The 19,269-nt window shown below is 38.3% G+C and overlaps 1 protein-coding gene and 1 pseudogene across 2 annotated transcripts in view; one reads left to right on the top strand and one right to left on the bottom strand.

Moving 5' to 3' along the window:
• Positions 1–19,269, bottom strand: part of PPP2R2A (protein phosphatase 2 regulatory subunit Balpha) — a 79,426-nt gene that overhangs the window by 46,239 nt on the left and 13,918 nt on the right. Inside the window, exon 3 of one of the 2 annotated variants that reach the window (XM_006736757.2) lies at positions 3,063–3,201. The exons of the other annotated variant lie outside the window; for it this stretch is intronic. Coding sequence (XP_006736820.1) covers positions 3,063–3,078 — 16 coding nt within the window. The 5' untranslated portion in view covers positions 3,079–3,201. The remainder of the gene's footprint in view (positions 1–3,062; positions 3,202–19,269) is intronic. 2 annotated transcript variants of the gene reach the window in all.
• Positions 14,408–15,591, top strand: LOC102732281 (calcyclin-binding protein pseudogene; annotated as a pseudogene).

The raw sequence follows: 19,269 nt of genomic DNA, 5'->3' as shown, positions 1-19,269 counted from the left end.
CCCTCCTCAATACCCACCACCAGGCCAACCCATCCTCCCACCCCCCTCCCCTCTAGAACCCTCAGTTTGTTTTTCAGAGTCCATCTTCTCTCATGGTTCGTCCACCCCTCCGATTTCCCCCGCTTCATTCCTCCCCTCCCGCTACCTTCTTCTTCTTCTTTTTTTTTCTTAACATATCTTGCATTATTTGTCTCAGAGGAGGCCAGGGTACATTTTAACAATATTACTTATTGATGACTGCCAGGTTTCTCCACTATAAAGTGATCCCCTTCCCCCATAAGGTAGGAAGTCATTAAGTCCAGCCCACATTTAAGGATTGGGGGTGTTAAGCTCCACCCCTTTGAGGAGGAGTATCTACATAAATTACTTGAAATTCTTCTGTTGGGGACATGTGTCTCCCCTCCCCCACTTATTTATTCGGTTATTTATCTATATGAACTCATATTTATTTATTTCATACTTTGGGTTATAATCTTACTATGTCATTTATTGTGTTGTTCAAATTATTCCAGATTTGGTCATTGAGAGCCCTTTCAGGTTGGCTCCTGCATCCCTTTGTGGGATGCTCCCATCCTTCTGTTTTTTTTGGGCACTTCAGGAACTTTTAACAAATGTGTAACTTTCATATATCCTTAATATTACCACAAATTAAACATGACTTCTAACTTTTTCATTCTATAGTTACATACTAACTATGCAGGAGTTCTGAAGAGAAGAATAAACCATATTGAGAACAAAAGGAGTAAATACTGTAAAGGTCTGCAACGTAACTAAATTCTCATCCATGGAGTATCTGACCAGGACTAAGACTTCTGTCCTGAAATAGAATTTTCATTTGATCAGCTGAGGTTCTAAAACTTAAATTGTATGTTAGCTTTCTTAGAAGTTTTAACATGCCTGCAATTTGGACTTCTGCATACTGATCTGTACTCATTGTTCTCTTTTCAGAAGCTGGGGAGGTGGGGGGTCAGAACACAGAGGGTATACTGATCACCTTTAGCTCTGCTAAAGTCAAGGGCCTGCTGTCAGAACGTTCTGATAGCACAGAAATTCATTCTCATTTTGATCTCGTTTGCTTCAACACTCAGAGCTCCCACTAAGAAGCATACTATTTTGTTTGAACACAACCTATCTTCATGATCTTTTCCCCTTTATTAGTTCAATATACCCTAAAACAGCAAACACTGAATTTAGGATTGACCCCACATAGCTAATTAGAGTATGATTAACCCAAATTTCTTCTCAAAGGTAACTAATTACTCCCCAAAGAAAATATTTTTCTGGATAATGCATCTATAAAATGCTAGTTTCTTGCTAGCTTCTTTCTTGTAGGCTAGCTTCAGGTTCAGTTATTTCCCATTATGATGCTCCTTTGTCACTGCTGACCTCTAGAGGGAGCTCAAAGTTTTTGTTACCTTTTCTCAAAGGTCAGTCCGCTCCTCCCAGAAATGTGGTATATTCAAGATTTCAGAACATTTTATTATGGCTTAAAAAGCAAGTTGAGTGTGTGCCATCCCTTTAGCAATCTCTTGCTCCTGTTAAGTAAGTAAGGTCTGACCCACTCACCAGCTCCTGGGGGAGTGGGCTCCAACCATTTCTTTGTTTCCCTTCTAGACTCTCCTCTCTTTCCCACTTGGCACTGACTAGGGCATATTACTATAGCCAGAGAGGCTGATCGGAGGATGGCTGTAAGAAGTAGGGGCAAATGCTTTCTTCTTGCGGACTCTTGTTACTTTCAGTGAAGCAGGCCAGTGCGTCTCGATCTTCCTCATGTCAGGGCATACACAGAATACAGTATTTGTATGGCACACTAGTATAAAAGATTAGGCTGTTCATGTCTGTTCAGTCAGAAACTCTAGTCAGCTAAGTAACCCCCCATCCAGCCCAGCAAGTATCCCCAGGAAAAAGGGATCATTATCTTAGCACACCTGTAATACATTCTTGGGGCCACATCAGTAAAAAACTAGTAGAGGAAATGATGAGAAGTCAGACTGGACATTTTTTCACTTCACCTGCCTATATGAACCCGAGGAAGTAACTAAGGCTTTTAAAGACTCAGTTTCCTCATCTTTAAATACCTATCTCACAGATTTGCTTTGAGGGCTAACCAAGCAATAAATGTAAAGAAATGAGCATTGAATGTGGCACATAGTAGGCACATTGGTAAGCAGAAGATGTTAGCCGGGCTTTGCTGGGCAAAGAAACAAGCATTTACCGTATCTGTTTCTAGGCTATTGAGACCAACCTGGGTTAGGTAAAGTTCTCCAAATGGTCCGACAAAGCTCCCTGGAGCCTGAGGCTATGAGGCTAACTCCCAAACTACTAAGTGTTAAAGCTGCCCCGCTTTGCTGCTGCTTTGCATATACAGATACTTTTGACTTAAGATGGGGTTACAGTCCAATAAACCCATCATAAATTGAAAATATCGTTAAGTTCAAATGCATTTAAATGCACCTAACCTACCAAACATCATAGCTCAGCCCCACCTACCTTAAACGTGCTCAGAACACTTACATTAGCCTATAGTTGGCAAAATTATCTAATACAAAGCCTGTTTGATAATGAAGTGTTGAATAGCTCATGTAAGTTATTGAATAACTATCCTGACAGTGAAAAATAAATGGCTGTATGGGTACAGATTCATTGTTAAGTGTACTGGCTATTTACCCTTGCGGTCACATGGCCAACTGGGAGTGAATATCATACCATGTATCGCTAGCCCAGGAAAAGATAAAAATTCAAAGTACAACATCTACTGAATGCATACAGCTTTCGTACCACCATAAAGTTGAAAAATCTTAAGTCAAACCATCATTAAGTCAGCAACCGTCTGTACACTCGTGAAGCCTCAGGCTGAAGCAGGACTGGTTGTGGGTAAGATTCTGTACTCCTAGGTCTCTGGACCAAAATATCACTTTGATTAAACCATGATTTCCAATAATAAAGTAACTGCTAACAGCCTTTATAATAACCTTTTTCAACCTCTGACTCAGTGAACAGGAACATGTTATGTGATAGGCTCAACAAAGACCACTGGCTATTGATGCTCATACAGAACCTACATTGTAATGTTGCCATGAGAGTCAGGGTCCATAGGGTAATTTCCAGAGATGTGTTCTGGAACCAGTCTCCCTTCTTTTTAACTTGTTCCTGGATAATCTGATATCATGTTTGGATAAAATGGAATGGAACCATACCCTCCTGCAACAAAGAACAGAAAGATAAACAGTTGCTAATACATTTACTCTATAGGTGTGATCTTAACAAACAAGCCTTGGTGTATTAATGTTATATAATGCTAGAACGAAGAACTCAAAATTGACCATTCCAAACCTAAAGTAACTGGCTCATAATTCATTCCACAAAGCAAATCACCTCATTAAGTTGCCTTATCAAAATATAATGCATATAGTTTCCACGGAGATTATACAAAGTAGTACTGCACAAAGCTTACACATCTATGCATGCCTTAAGATATTTTTATAACCAGAATGGGCATCTGGTTATTAATATCTGCTTAAAATCTTTACAAACTAGGATTATTATGGCCATGCTTTACGAACCAGAAAGCCCTTCGTTGTCCAACTGTCCTGGCAAAGTCACACCCAACTCTATTTTGTTTTGACAGGATTCCTCCCGCTCACCTACGAACCGCTCACCTACAAACCCCAGTACAAACGAGCAACCTGTTTACAGAAAGAAGTTAAGAGTTCATTAAGATATGTTACAGAAAGTTTTACAGACTTTACCCCAACAATAAAAGGGAGCCCACTGGGAAGTTTTAAATACCCGGAAGTGTTAAATACAAGTAATCCAATTAGATGTGCCTTTAGATTACTCAGGCTGAAGTGAAGAAAACTGGGAACCGGGAGAATGGCAAAAGTCGAGAGAAATCTAGAGACAAATTCTGGTAAGCAATGATAGTGATCTGAGCCAGTATCCTACAGTAACAATATTAGCATAAGTAGCAAACATTTAAAATGCACTTACGGTATGTTAGGTATTTAACCCTCACAACAAACCTATAAAATTGGTCTTATTAATATTAACTATTTTATTAACTAAACCACAGAGGCAAAAAGAGGGGACAGAAGTACAGAGATTTTAAAATACATCTATGAGGGGCGCCCGGGTGGCTCAGTCATTAAGCGTCTGCCTTCGGCTCAGGTCATGATCCCAGGGTCCTGGGATCGAGCCCCGTGTCAGGCTCCCTGCTCAGCGGGAAACCTGCTTCTCCCTCTCCCACTCCCCTTGCTTGTGTTCCTGCTCTCGCTCTCTCTCTCTGTCAAATAAATAAAATCTTTAAAAAATAAATAAAAAATAAAATAAAATACATCTATGAAGTATATAATGCAAGACCTGATCACTGATAAGGTGTGGAGAGCTAAAGATGAAAGCAAGAATAATAATGTCCAGTTTCTCATGGTGGTTGAATGTATTTAATACCATTAATAGATTGATATTTGTCTTATATTAAGCATTATTTAACAAGCATCTAAATGGCAGATACAACTGTGGTTTAAAGAAAAAAGTTAACCTCCATTGGCTAAATAATATAGAAGATTATGTCATGAATGACAAGGCACCAAAAGCACCAAAATGCTCGACCAAAAGGAATACATCACATTCTATGACAAAAAAGGAAATTTAGGTCAGAAAATTCTTTTCGCCCATCTTTTCCCTTTTATCCTTTTTCTCAGCTCTGGCAGGTTAGTTTGCTCAAGGTGATACTCCTGACCTTCTTTTCAACTGTTATTTACACTGCATTTCATTGTCTCCACCATACTTTTTAAATTATTTGTAATCATGCTTATCCACTGATTTGAAATTTTCACAATACCGTGTTCAAAGATGCAATTTCTTTCATGAATCTCATTAAAAGAAAATTAAACATTAAAGGTTTTCTCCACTTACTTGAACTAAATGTTTATTCCTCTAATTCTGGAAGCTGGTATTATTCTTTAAATCTTGTGCACTTCTGTGGTTTTTGCTCATTTTTAGGAAAGTCATCCCTTCAACAATATTTTAATGAGCATCTATTACACGCTAGATACTCTGGGTCATGCTAGCATTTCTAGCTGCTAGGGATACAGGAGTTAAATAAGACAGACAAAAAACTCCCTGCCTTCAGGGAACATATATTCTAGTGTTGGGGGCATATTATAAACAAATATAAAACGTTTCAAGTAGTGTTAAGTACTATAAAAATAGGAAGACCAAAAAGAGAATGTAAGTAATGGCAGTGGGGCATTATTTCAGGTAGAGCGGTGAGAGAAAACCTCTCTGAGGATGTGACTTAAGCAGAGACAAAAATGAACAGAGAATTAGTCATCCAAACTTGTAAAGGAAAATATTCCTCCAAGCAGGCAGCCTAAGTAGAAATGAGTTTGCTAAATTTGATAACACTAATACAGAATAAGGTGGTAGAGGAGATGGCTCATTTAGCAGAGGCCTGACCATATACAGCTTTGTAGGCCATGGGAGAAGGACTGTGGATTTGTTTGAAGAGTGGTAAGAAGCCATTGCAGGGCTTCTACCTTGTTTTAAAGTGATTACCTGCTGGGTGAATACAGGCAAAACTGGAAATGGAAAAAAAGGAGACTAGTTCCTGAATTACTGCGTAGCATAGGCAAAGATGATGATGGTCTGAAGTCAGGGGCAGCCACAGAGAGATGGATAAACTCAGAATATGTTCTGAAGATAGCACTGCCATTATTTAAGCTGGTGAACAGAGGTGTCAAAGGATATATCCAAGGTTTTAGAACCAAGCCCAATGGAGGAAAGGCAGTTTCATTTACTGAGGAAAAAGACACACCAGGAAGGAGCAGGTTTAGGGTAAGAAAGGAGCCAAGGGGCCCCTGGGTGGTACAGTCCGCTGGGCATCTGACCCTTGGTTTCAGCTCAAGTCATCATGCTCTCAGGTTTTGAGATCAAGCCCCGTGTAAGGCTTTAGCTCAGCAAGGAGTCTGCTGGGGTTTCTCTCTCCTTCTCCCTCTGCCCCTCCCCACGCTTGCTCCTGTGCTCTCTCTCTCTAAATAAATAAATCTTATTTAAAAAAAAAAAAAAAAAAGAGTAGCCAAGAATTTCATTTTCACATCTTTGGGTATTGATTTCAACCACACATGTAAGTAGAAATGTCATATAGGCAACTAGATAGATTTGACAGCAGTTTAGGGAAGAAGAGGAGATATAAATTAAGGTATCATCAGCTAACAGAAGGCATTTAACACTAAATGTGATTTCCTAGTGAGTGATTACAGAAAACAAGAGGTCTGGCCTGACGACTGAGCCTTGAGGCTCTCCCACGTTTAGCACTGAGGAGGAGGAGCCAGCTGGTAAAGGAGATTGCACAGGGAACTACTGGTAAGGTAGGAAGAACTTTTCTGGAAGCCAGGCGAAGTGTTTCTAAAAGAAGACAGTGATGAACTGTGCCCAAAAAGTGCACAGAGATCAAACAAAGTGAGGGCTGAGAAGTAAGCTTGGATTTGGCAGCACAAAGATATTCTGTGTGATTTCAACAAAAGTGGTTTCAGGGGATTAAGTGTCCTTAAAATACAACCTGTTTTCTGTGGCTTTATTTAACAACTGTCAGAGGGAGAAGCATCTCTGGAGTTAAGCTGTTGTAGACTGAAATCACTGCTCTGACAGCCTGAAATCTGGTTTATGAAGGATATTCTCTTTAGATTTGCCATCAGTGAAGATTTTCCCTTTTATAGATCTTAGGTTATTCTGAGAAACAGAGGGTTAAACAAACAGGACTCTGAAGCTGATTCATCATGCTTCTGAGTTGCTAACTTCCCAGTTGCCTGGATATACTGAGTAGGGTTTTTTCAAGAAAAGTACTTGAGTGACATACTTTCAGTCATCACAAGCCTGAAAACTGCCATATTGTTATCCTGCCTATGTGAAGGCTAGTTTCACCAATTTAAGATGCTTAGGTTATAATAGCTTTTTCCTCGGGGTTTTCCAAATGCCGCTCCACTATCTCTTAGCATGGTGCTATCCCAACAAAACTTTCTATTGTAATAGAAATATTCTATTCTGCACTGTCCAACATGGCAGCCACTAGCCACACATAGTTATTTATTGAGCACTTAAACCGAGGAAATGAATTTATCGTATTTTTAACTAACTTAAATTTAATAGCTACATTGTTAAATACAGTTCTAGCATACAGAAAACAAATGAAATGCCTATCTGATACACCTTCCTTTTCAGGTAACCTTTTTCTTGTCTGGGTACTTGTACTATCTATTTCTATATCCTAAAATTTTAAAATCCACTGGGCTATTCCTAGGTATGGATCTCATTTATTTTGCTTGGTATGCACTTCAGTTATCTGTAGAAGAATAACATTAACAGACCCTACCACATATGGGGGTTGTAGAGAATTTCAAATGAGTTTCAAGGTGAAAAATGCTTGGCACCTAATAAGTGTTCAATAAATGTTAGCTACATATTCTGAGCCCTTGTGATCTGTTCTCTCTAGGTCAAGATAATTTTTACTGTTTCTCTGACTTTATCTTTTATATGTTTGCTCTGATCTCTCACTCTGAACCTTTATTATACACTGGATCTATTCTTTGTTGTTTCTTATACTTGTGCCTATAGTTTCCATCTCAGTTTTTCCTCTGAATTATGGGACTATTTCTAAAGCTCTCTGCTACCTCTCCAAAAAGTCAACAGTTAAGAATCACAAATTTCACTTAAGAACTCCTTTCTGCTCTCTGATTCTTTTTCTTCAAATGTTCATGAGTCTCTTTGAGAACACTAATTAGTTCTTCTTTAAACCACAACACTTTCTCTCGTTTCTTGCAATAAGTCTGTATCATAGGCTATCACTTGCTCATAATGGTCGTCTTCTTTTAGACTACTGAATCTGTGTCTAGCTTTTTGTATATTCAACTTTAAAGAGAAAGACCTATGTTTATATAACATCTGGGAATTGTGTTAGGTTCAATCAGAAAACATTCAGAACGAAGTTCAAAACTTGGGGGGGGGGGGTGTATGTGTTCACATTGTTATTTCCTGTCTTAGTTCTCAATTGCTGCCTAACAAATTATCCCAAATTTAGCAGCTTAAAACAACAAACACGTATTTTTCTGTTTTTGTGGATAAGGAATCTGAGTGTGGCTTAGCTGGGGGATTCTAGCTCAGGGTCTTTCACAAGGCTTCAGTCTATGTGTCAGCCAGGGTCTCTGTCAACTCAAAACTTAATGGAGGCAGGATCTGCTTGCAGTCCAAGCTCATACTCATGACTGCTGGCAGGCATCAGGTCTTCACTGGCCGTTGGCCAGAAACACCAGGTCCTTGCCTCATGAGCTCCACAGAGAAGTTCACAAAATTGGAGATTGTTTCTCTCAGAGCAAATGAGAGGACAGCCCACCATGAAAGCCAAAGCCTTTTTGTAACCTAACCTGAAAAGTTTTGCCGTTAAGTTAACCCATTCACTTTTGTCATACTTGGAGAAGTCACCCGGTCCAGCCACACTCAAGGGGAGGGGAATCAGCTACAAGACATGAATACCAGGAGGCAGGGATCACTGGGGGCTATCTTAAAGGCTGCCTGCCACACTTCCTTAGTCACCAGAGGGCCTCAACAATATGTAGTCAAGTAGCGGCAGTGCAGACCGAAGGCAGCTCTCAGGGCAGGAACTTTCAAAATTTTGTGCTTCATGGTTAGTCTCTCTTCCTGCAACCATGGGTAGCTAGCTGCTCTTCACTGATCATATTGCCCTTGGTAATAACCATTCTGGGTCATTTAGTTTCAATCCTTGCTTCAACGTACAAAATATCATACCAACCACCTACCCCACGGACAACCCTTAAATTCTAGCTCAAAATAGGTCTTTAGCCACACCCTTGGAGGGCTTCTCAACGACCAAGTTAACCAGAGAGAACTTCCCTCGCTACATTTCTCATTTGTACCTTTTCCTGCCAAAATTCTTTTTAGTTTAGTTATGGCACCCTTCCAGGGTTTCCACGGAGACCGAACTCTCCCATTATCTTGTTGGTCATTTCAGTCTATGTTTGTCTATTCGTTTTAACATATGGGCTTAGATCATCATCTTCCACCGGAAGTCAACACAGCGATTTGTTTAAGTAAAGCACTTTACACATTCTTTAAAACACCCTGTTTTGATAAATATGACAGGAAATGCCTGTTGGTTTTCCTACCCATGAATTCATTTCTATTGTTGGGTAAAACAAAGATGTTTTAATCTACATCATCAATCCCCAGGATACATTCTACTACAGGAATTTAAGTAACTAAATTTTGATGATTTCCAAAAAACGCAATGTTACCAAACTTAGCACAGAAACACTTTAACAATATACTTATAATCTGAAAAGGAACCAGAGACACAGCTGTTCAGCAGCATGAACTAGTCACCCATGGTTGTAAAGAAGGTACCTAGCACTGTGAAAAGAACCGAACATTTAATCAAAGACAAATCTTAAGTCAGAATACCAACAGCACTGTAACTCACAAACCAAAATACCCGTTTTTGGGAAAAAAAAAAAACAAAAACCAAAAAACACAAAATATCCGTTTTTGGTTTAACAGTGAAAAAAATTTTTCCTACACTGTATTACTCCTCTACCCCACCCTCATTCCCCATAAGATAATTTATTTGCCCTATTTTCTTAGAATACTAATAAACAGGGCAGGAGGAGAATCAACAAAAACTGTATCAGATGTCAACAGATTTTCTCATGTGATGATATCTGGTACAGAGTGTATACTCTCTGGGATAAGCAGAATTCAGGTTTCTTGTCCTCCACTGATGAATATGTAGGAAACGGAATTAAGAAGGGACTTAACACAAACAACATTAAGCACAAATAACATACTGCTGCACGGGACCTATCCTACACAAGCAGCCAACCTGCACAGACATGTAAGGCATGTCTGTGGGATAAACCCTGTATCTGAGCTCTCATCAGATTTCTAGGTAATATGTTCTTAGTCAAAGAAAAGGGATTTTCAAACATTTTAGCACTTTATTTAAGGAATAAAATTACCTGTTATCTCAATGAAGTTACAGGACACAAAATCGACACACAAAAATCGGGTGCTTCTAAACATTAGCAATGAACAATACCAAAACGAAATCATGTAAACAATTCATTTTACAAAAGCATCAAAAAGAATAAAATATTTAAGAATAAACTTAATCAACAAGGTGAAAGACATACACCGAAAACTACAGAACATCGCGAAAAGAAATTTAAAAAAATAAATGGAAAGACATCCTTTGCTCATAAACTGGAAGACTTAATACTGTTAACATGTCAACACTACCCAAAGTGATCCACAGATTTAATGCAATCCCCATCAATATCCTGATATCCTGATGGCATTTTTTGCAGAAATAGAAAAATCTACCCTTTCATATGGAATCTGAAGTGACCTGAACAGCCAAAACAATTGGGGGGGGGGGACATCAAAACACAAAGTTGGACATTTCACACTTCCCTATTTCAAATACTACAAAGCTACAATCATCAAAATAGTGTGGTACTGACATACACACAGACCAATGAAATAGGGACCAGAGAGATAAACACTACTCTATTTCACCTGTGGTCTCATGTGACCGCACATATGGTCAAATGCTTTTTGACGTCTTTTTAACACATGGTGCTAGGGAAACTGGATATCCACATGCAAAAGAATGAAGTTGCACCCTTACCTTACACTACCTACAAAACTTATAAAATGGATCAAAGACCTAAACATAAGACCTAAAACTTTTATAAGAAAATAGGGAAAAGGGCTCATGCCATTAGATTTGGCAATGATTTCTTGACTAGGATGCTAAGAAAAACAGGCCAAAGAAAAAAATAGATAAATTGAACACCATCAAAATTAAAACCTTTTTGAGCATCAAAGGACAAAACTGAAAAGGCAACTCATGGAATGAGAAAAAATACATGCAAATCATGTATCTGATAAGGAATTATATCCAGAATATATAAAGAACTCCAACTCAACAATAAAAAAAAAAAAACCAATTTAAAAATAGGCAAGAGACTTGAAAAAACATTTCTCTTAAGGAAGATATACAAAAAACATGTAAGAATATTTGTAACATAACCAGTCATCAAGGAAATATAAATCAAAACCGCACTGAAACACCACTTCACAGCCATTAGCATGACTATTATCAAAAACAAAACCAGAAAATAGTGTTGATGAGGATGTGAAGAAATTAAAACCCATGTACACTGCTGGTGAAAGGTAAAATAAAATGGAGCAGCCACTGTGGAACAATATGGTGATTTCTCAAAAAGTTAAACATAGAATCACCTTATGATTCAGCAATTACACTTCTGGATATATACCCAAATGAATTCAAAGCAAGGACTTGAAACAGATATTGGAACACCATGTTAATAGCAGCATTATTCATGATAGCCAAAAGGTGAAAACAATCCATGGATCAACATATGAATGGATAAACAAAGTGGTATTAAATACAATGGAGGAAGGAAATGGACACATTCTGTAACATGGATAAGCTCTGAGCACTTTTATGGACTGAATGTTCTTTTTTCACCTTCCCCATTCTACATTTGTATCTTTTTTCTCTTACAGTGAGAACCTCAGTTCCCCAATCTGTAGCTAACTTTTGACAGAATATGAAGGTGCAAATAACCTGGGTCTCTGATGAAATAAGCCCCGAATTCACGGTGAAATCCTAACCCTCCCCAGTGTGATATGAGGATGTGGGGCCTCTGGGAGGCAATTAGGTCATGAGGGTAGAGCCCTCATGAATGGGTTTAGTGCCATTCTAGAAACGATCCCAAAGAGCTCTCTCACCTCTTCTGCCATGTGAGGATGCAGTGAGAAGCCAGCCTCGGTCAGATACACAATCTGCCGGCGCCTTGACTGGGAGCTTTCCACAACTGTGAGAAAAATTATTACGGCAGCCTGAACAGACTCAGACAAGGACATTATGCTATGTAAAATAAGCCAGTCTACAAGAGGACAAACACTATATAACTGCACTTTTATGAGGTACCTAAAGCAGTCAAATTCAGAGAGACAGAAACTAGACTGGGAGTTGCCTGGAGCTGGGCAAGGGGAGAATGGGAAGTTACCGTTAAGTGGGTATGAAGTTTGTTTGTAAGATATAAAGTTTGGGGGATGGATGGCAGTGGTGGTTTGCACAATGTGCACATACTTAATGCCAATAAACTGTACACTGAAAGATGGTTACAACAGTAAATCTTATGTATATTTTATCACAATAAAAAATTATTTGTTTTCTCCTGTAAGAAATCCCAAGATAGGGCAATTAAATGCAGGGTTACTTAATCCACTGGCTTACTTCATCAAAGATCCAGGTTCTTTTCATCTTCATATTTGGACAAAAGATAGCTACAGATTTGGGAACTGAGGTTTTTACTCTAGGAGAAAAAAGATACAAACACAGAGTGGGGAAGGCAAAAAAGAACTCTGTGGTAGTGAATCAAAATTGGCAGATCAGTACAAACTAGTATTTTACAAATTTCATCACAAATTATTTTAATTACATACGAAAGCAGGTAGAAGAGAAAACTCACGGCCACTCTTGTTTCATCCATAAAACCATCCCATATTATTTTGTGCATATCCCAGATACCTAATTATTTCACCCATAAATTTTTCAAAGGTATCTTTAAAAGACAGTACCATTTTTAAAATAACCAAACACCATTACACATGGGAAAACAAAACAAAGCATAGTACTTCCTTAATATCAAATATCCAGTATACCGGATACATTCAAATTTCTAATTCTTACGTAAAAAAAAAATTTTTTAGCAGTCTGAATTACAATCCAATAAGGTTTCAAACTACAATTGACTGATAATTTTTTAAGTTTTTTTCTCATTTATAGATTCCCCTTCTATTTTTTTCTTGCAACTTATCTTTTGAAGAAACAAAGTACTGTAGTTCATCCTGTATGAACTCATAAATTAAAAACAAAACAGCAAAATCCTTTTAATTTCATAGTTCTGTCTAGGAAAACAAAATGACATTCCAGTAGTTAGGAACACACTTTGCACATAAAATGGTTTCTAAATACCATTCCCCACTAAAAGAACCCAAGATTTCTTATGATTCCAAGTCTTGGGCAGAAAAATGACAATCTGTAACATCTCTTGTCAGAAAAATAGGGAGTGATCGAAGACTGACTGAGACATGTAAACGGGGCAAAGGAGGAACTTGATGGGTGTCTCTCATAGATCAAATTTAGGACAATCTGAGCAACAAAAGGAACAGTGGCATTAACAGACTGGGTGACATTAATAGATTAACACACAGAATAACCTAGGAGTCTACAATGATATCATAAAGGAGAGGAAGAGTTGGAAGATTAGGAAATCACCATTCTGCATCCATCAATGGAATAACGAACTGCCTCAGGCAAGGGCCATTAATGAATGCTTATTAATTACAAAGATGAAAAAAGTTTCTTTCTTGAGAGATGTGGCACATAAGTGATCGAACTAAGACTCATCAATAATGGGACAAATTTACATGATTTGATGCACAGGAAGTATGCATTAGGTTTTGCTAAAAATGTTTAACCTGGATTTTATTATGAGGAAACAGTTGGTGAAATCCAGAAAGTATGGTATTTTAGAAAATAAACTTTGACTCTTCAAAATTAACAGAATGCTTTGACTGAATCCTGGATTGGAAAAAAAAAACTTTAAGGGTAGTTTCTGAGCCACTTGGGGAAGTTTAAATACGAATTGTGCAACAGAGAACATTTCTGAATTAATGTTAAATTTCTTGGGTATGATAATGTTATTGTGTTTGTGTAAGAGAATACTTAAGAGATTAATGCTAAGTTATTTAGGGATAAAGCATATGCTGTTTTAGACTTATTTTCAAAAGATTTGGGAACAGAAGTGCAGGTGTAAGTATAAGAGTAGAGAGAAAGCAAATGTGCCAAAATGTTTATAACTGGTGAATATAATTAAAGCACAGTTATGGGGCACCTGGGTGGCTCGGTTGGTAAGCGTCTGACTCTTAATTTTGGCTCAGGTCATGATCTCTGGGTGAGACTGGCTCAACGATCAGCAGGGAGTCTGCTTGACTTTAGATTCCTTCTCTCTCCCTTTCCCTCCCCACCCGTGCACGCTCTCTCTCTCTAAATTAAAAAATACATCTTTATTTTTTTAACAAGATTTTTAAAATTTATTTATTTGAGAGAGAGAGTGTGATCACAACCGGGGGAGGGGGAGGGAAGAGGGAGAAGCTGACTCCCCTCTGAGCAGGGAAGCTGATGCAGGACTCCATCCCAGGACCATGGGATCGTGACCTGAGCCAAAGGCAGATGCCCAACCTAACTGAGCCACCCAGGCGCCCCAATAAATAACATCTTAAAAAAAAAAAGGCATTCTCGCCCCTGCGTGTCTGCAGCTCGGGCCTTGCCTAATCAGCCCGACCATGGCTTCAGCTTTGGAAGAGGTACAGAAAGATTTAGAAGAGGTGAAGGTGCTGCTGGAAAAAGCCACTAGAAAAAGAGTACGTGATGCCCTTACAGCTGAAAAATCCAAGATTGAGACAGAAATCAAGAATAAGATGCAGCAGAAATCACAGAGAAAAGCAGAACTTCTTGACAGTGAAAAGCCAGCTGCTGTGGTTGCTCCCATTACAACAGGATATACAGTGAAAATCAGTAATTACGGATGGGATCAGTCAGATAAGTTTGTGAAAATCTACATTACCTTAACTGGAGTTCATCAGGTCCACACCGAGAATGTGCAGGTGCATTTCACAGAGAGGTCATTTGATCTTTTGGTAAAGAATCTAAATGGGAAGAGTTACTCCATGATTGTGAACAATCTCTTAAAACCCATCTCTGTGGAAGGCAGTTCAAAAAAAGTCAAGACAGATACTGTTCTTATCTTATGTAGGAAAAAAACAGAAAACACACGTTGGGACTACCTGACTCAGGTTGAAAAAGAATGCAAAGAGAAAGAAAAGCCCTCCTGTGACACTGAAACAGATCCTAGTGAGGGATTGATGAATGTTCTAAAGAAAATTTATGAAGACGGAGATGATGACATGAAGCGAACCATTAATAAAGCCTGGGCGGAATCAAGAGAGAAGCAAGCCAAAGGAGACACAGAATTTTAAGACTTTAAAGTCATTTTGGGAACTGCGATGTGGAAATATTGATGTTTCCAATGAGGAAATGTTGGTGAGCTGCACAGATAAATTTGACAGATAACTGCTTGCATAGCCTTCTTCTAAGTAAAGGCCGTGAATGCTCCCATTTCCTCCTGGAGGATTTATTTAAATAAAATATGCTTATTAAACACTTCCTCCAAAGATGGTTTCCTTAGTAATCTGGGCATTTTGTTCAAAAAAGGATAATATGGTATTCTTGTGTGAAATGTAAAAAAGCAAGTCTTGCCTAATGATGATGCCACACTGTGTGTACTTTTGTTCAGCTAAGATGTAGAAAACAAAAGCTGTTTTTGCCTATAAGTTCCTGATATTTGCCTATAAGTTCCTGATACCAGCTCCCACAATTTTAAGAATAAGTAAAAATAAAACCTGAATTTTTGCATTAAAAAAAAAGGCATTCTCTCTTCCTTGGGTTTCTTTTTAAAGCCTTGAAAAGCCTATCATGGAACCACCCCCCGGCTTCTACCCCCAGCAAAGAGCTCTTTATTATTTCATTGTATAGATCTAATATTATCTGTCTGACCTCACTTCATATTTAGCTTGGTCCTAAAACCATGAATACACCTACAATGAGAGAGAAAAAAAAAAATGTCAGACTGGACTTTTCCCACCTAACCAGCAGGAAAACCAAGATCTAAGCTGGCATGTTTCTCCCAAACCATCATTGAGACAGAAAATCTCCCCTACTCTAACTAGGCTATATAAGGGCACTGGTAATTGGGGAAAGATTCTTGCCTTTTAAAAAGGAGATGTAAGCCTATTCCATCCCTCATCAAACAAGACACAACCAAACCAAAGTTGACGACTTTAACTGTTATTATTCTGTTACTACTCTAGAACCTACCCCATTCTGGATTAACCAACATTTTATCTGACAATGAAAGTTGGAGTAATATTTTTATTTTTTAATTTCCTGAAGAAAATATCTAATGTTAGGTATAGATGAGGTAGGAAGGAAAGAGCAATGCACTAAGGATCAAAGGCCTGAGTAAAAGTTCTAAAAATTACTAGTTATAGCAGAGTCTAACTGTCCCTGCAAGTGGCCATGTCTCCTTTTTCTCCTCTTAATAAAAAAAAGGTACCCTGGTACCCCTTTAGTCCCCAGCAAAACCAGAGTTTTAAAGGAAATTAGAGGTTACATTTCTTGGGCTCTCCTAAGGCCATGTGACCAAATTCTGAACAATGGGATAGGAGTGTAAAATTTCCATGTCACATCCTTAAAAAGAAGCTACTTGTCCTCCTTGCTTGTCTCCCTCCTGTGGGCTGAACACAGATGCTGAGGCAGATCTGATCATGCAGACAAGAGCATACTAAACACCAAGACAGAAGAAACCTGGGATGCTGGAAAATCTCTAGCAAAAGCAGTTTATCCACTTTGGACTCCTCTCTACCACTGGAGAATTACATGAGTGAGAAATTAGCTAACTCTCAGAACCACTGTGTGGGTCTTTTACAGCAGCTTGGCCCATAATAGCTTGTATGACTCTGGGTACTTCTTTGGGCCTCATTTTCCTGGTTTACCCAAAACTGGGAAGAATGATATCAGTGCTATAATTTCTTCTTTAGCTTAATGTATTTTTTCTTTAAAGGATGTACATTTAGTAAAATTAAAAATTGAAGTTTCAAATATTTTAAAATGGGATGACATGTGAAAACACCTTGTACAGTTTACCTACCCTTCCAACAAATAATTACAAAATGCCCACTAAGTGCCAGATACTGTTATGTGCCTGAAACTATTCAAAATGCTAACAATAAAGTGGTAAAACAAAAGAAATAAGAGTTCATTCCTTCATAGGTGAAACTTAAAATGCGAGAGGAAGCCTACAATAAGCAAGCAAGCAATAAGTAAACAAGATTATCCCAAATAATAGCAAAGTTATTTGAAAAAGAGGGGAAAAAAGCAGGTAACACTGAGTTGTGGCTGGGAGGGTAATCAGTTAGTTTACACAGGGCCACACAAAAAATCTAGGTGATATTACAGGTTAAAAAGGGCAAGTTCGAGGCCTTCAGCAAGAACAAGATGGTGTTTGCTCACGGACCACCAAGAAAGCCCCAGTGGCTTGGCGCTACTAGTGAGCAAAGGGGAGAAAGAGAAGATCGAAAGCAGGGAGAGGCAGTGTGGTATTAAGTGTACAGATGTTATATTACTAATATCAGGGGATGAGTGCTCCTCATGAAAATGCAGGGGAAAAATAATTACTCTCTTAATTCTACGTGTTGGTTTCAGGAACCCAAAAGAAAATTATGATCTTAGCTGCCTTGCAATCAATAAGTGACTCTAATCATACTTATAAATGTCTTTACTTGGGGATAAATGTTTTAATTAATTAAAAGTGATTTTAGGAGTAGAAATAAAACTTAAACTCATTTGAATCCAATAAAGCTAACACTTTCTCTGATATTTTAAATATGTGAACAAATTTCACATATGCACTCAGTCAACAGATATTTCATGAGTACCCACTAGGTATGCCAGATATGGCCGTGAGCACTTTATTAACATAAAGACCCACTCCTCGTTGAGTTTAATAAATCAGAATATATTTCAAAGTTTAAAAATGGTAGTAATAAATTTTTTAAAACCTCACTGCTTTTGGCTGATTCCTTAAAGGTGCCTAAACTTTAGGTTTTAAAAATCCAAGTTACTATCTTTTAATTTTTGTCATTATTGCTGTACTTGAGGGAAAGAATTCCACAACTTTCCAAAGCTTAGTATATTAAAAACAATAGTACACAACCTTAGAATTTAATCAAAGAAAGCAATCTTCTACTTTTATATAGAAAAATAGAAATATGAATTCTGTGAATTCTCCCGTTTTTTGGGTAGACAAAGCGATTATCAAGTGTTTTGGAACACAAAGAAAACAGTACTAGAAACATTTTATTGATACACTTGTTCAACACAGAAATCCAAAACTCAGTTCTCTCTCCCCTCTCGATCCCACTAAAATGACAATAAATGAATAAAAGCAGTTTAAGACAATAAGAACAAAGGAGCATGCAGGGAAAGAGCAGAAGGAAGACAACAACGAATGTGCTGGAAAATAGAAACCAGGTAACTTACAGAATAAAAGCATGTGGAAGGGGTTGCTAAGCAGAGGCAAGCAGACTCACCTGGCAGCCCTGTGAAAGGTCAGGAAAGAACAATGAGGAATGGGGCTCAAAACATGGCTACTGGTTAAAACCTCTGTATAAGATGCGGGGAAACCCCACTCTCAAGGAAGAACTACTTTACTTTCTGAAGTAGCTGGACCAGAGAAGACAGAGTTTGAGCTATGGCTGATGATGAAGTCCCAAACTGAAAACAAGATTAAGTGGGAGGACACATACTAAACAATGAGCTGCTCAACGCTGAACGCACCACCCTGAGATCAAGACCTATTAGTTCCTCATTCTTAAATGCTATTGACAACCAAGGATCGCCAGACACTGCAGTACCAGTACGCTGACACAAAAAAGAAACTCAAAAGAAATGGAATGACAAGACCAGAAAATTTTTTTTTAAAAACTAATCTTCTCAAAAAGAAAGGTTGCTGAAAAACAAACAAAAGAGTTCTTAAAAACATAACTGGAAATGTAAAAATCGGTGAAAGAGTTGGAAACAAAACTGAAGAATTCTCCTAGAACATAGAACAAAATTGTAGAGAAGAAAAAAATTGGAGGATCTGTGCAAAAAGCCCAAATTCCATGTAATAGGAATTCTGGAAAGAACAAATAAAACAGAGAAGGAAAAAAACTGAAGGAAATGAATCCACAAGTTGAAAGAGTCCAATGAGGACTAACCCAGCATCAAGGCACATCATCCAAATAGGAAAAAAGAAGAGTAAACAGAGTGGCATTATGCTTCTCAAATGCAACAATGGACACCAGCAGACAAAAGAAATGACTTCCAAATTTTGAGGAAAAATGATTTCCAATTACCAGCCAAACCTTGAAGTGGGGAAATAGAATAAAGACATCTTTTCTGGGGTACCTGGGCAGCTCAGCTGGTTAAGCATCTGCCTTTGGCCCAGGTCATGATCCCAGGGTCCTGGGATCGAGCCCCGCATCGGCTCCCTGCTCAGTGGA

Source organism: Leptonychotes weddellii, chromosome 2 (assembly GCF_054177405.1).
Source record: "Leptonychotes weddellii isolate Sample4059 chromosome 2, ASM5417740v2, whole genome shotgun sequence".
NCBI lineage: Eukaryota > Metazoa > Chordata > Mammalia > Carnivora > Phocidae > Leptonychotes > Leptonychotes weddellii.
The sequence above is the reverse complement of the archived record's forward strand: the minus strand, read 5'-3'. Positions and strand labels throughout refer to the sequence as shown.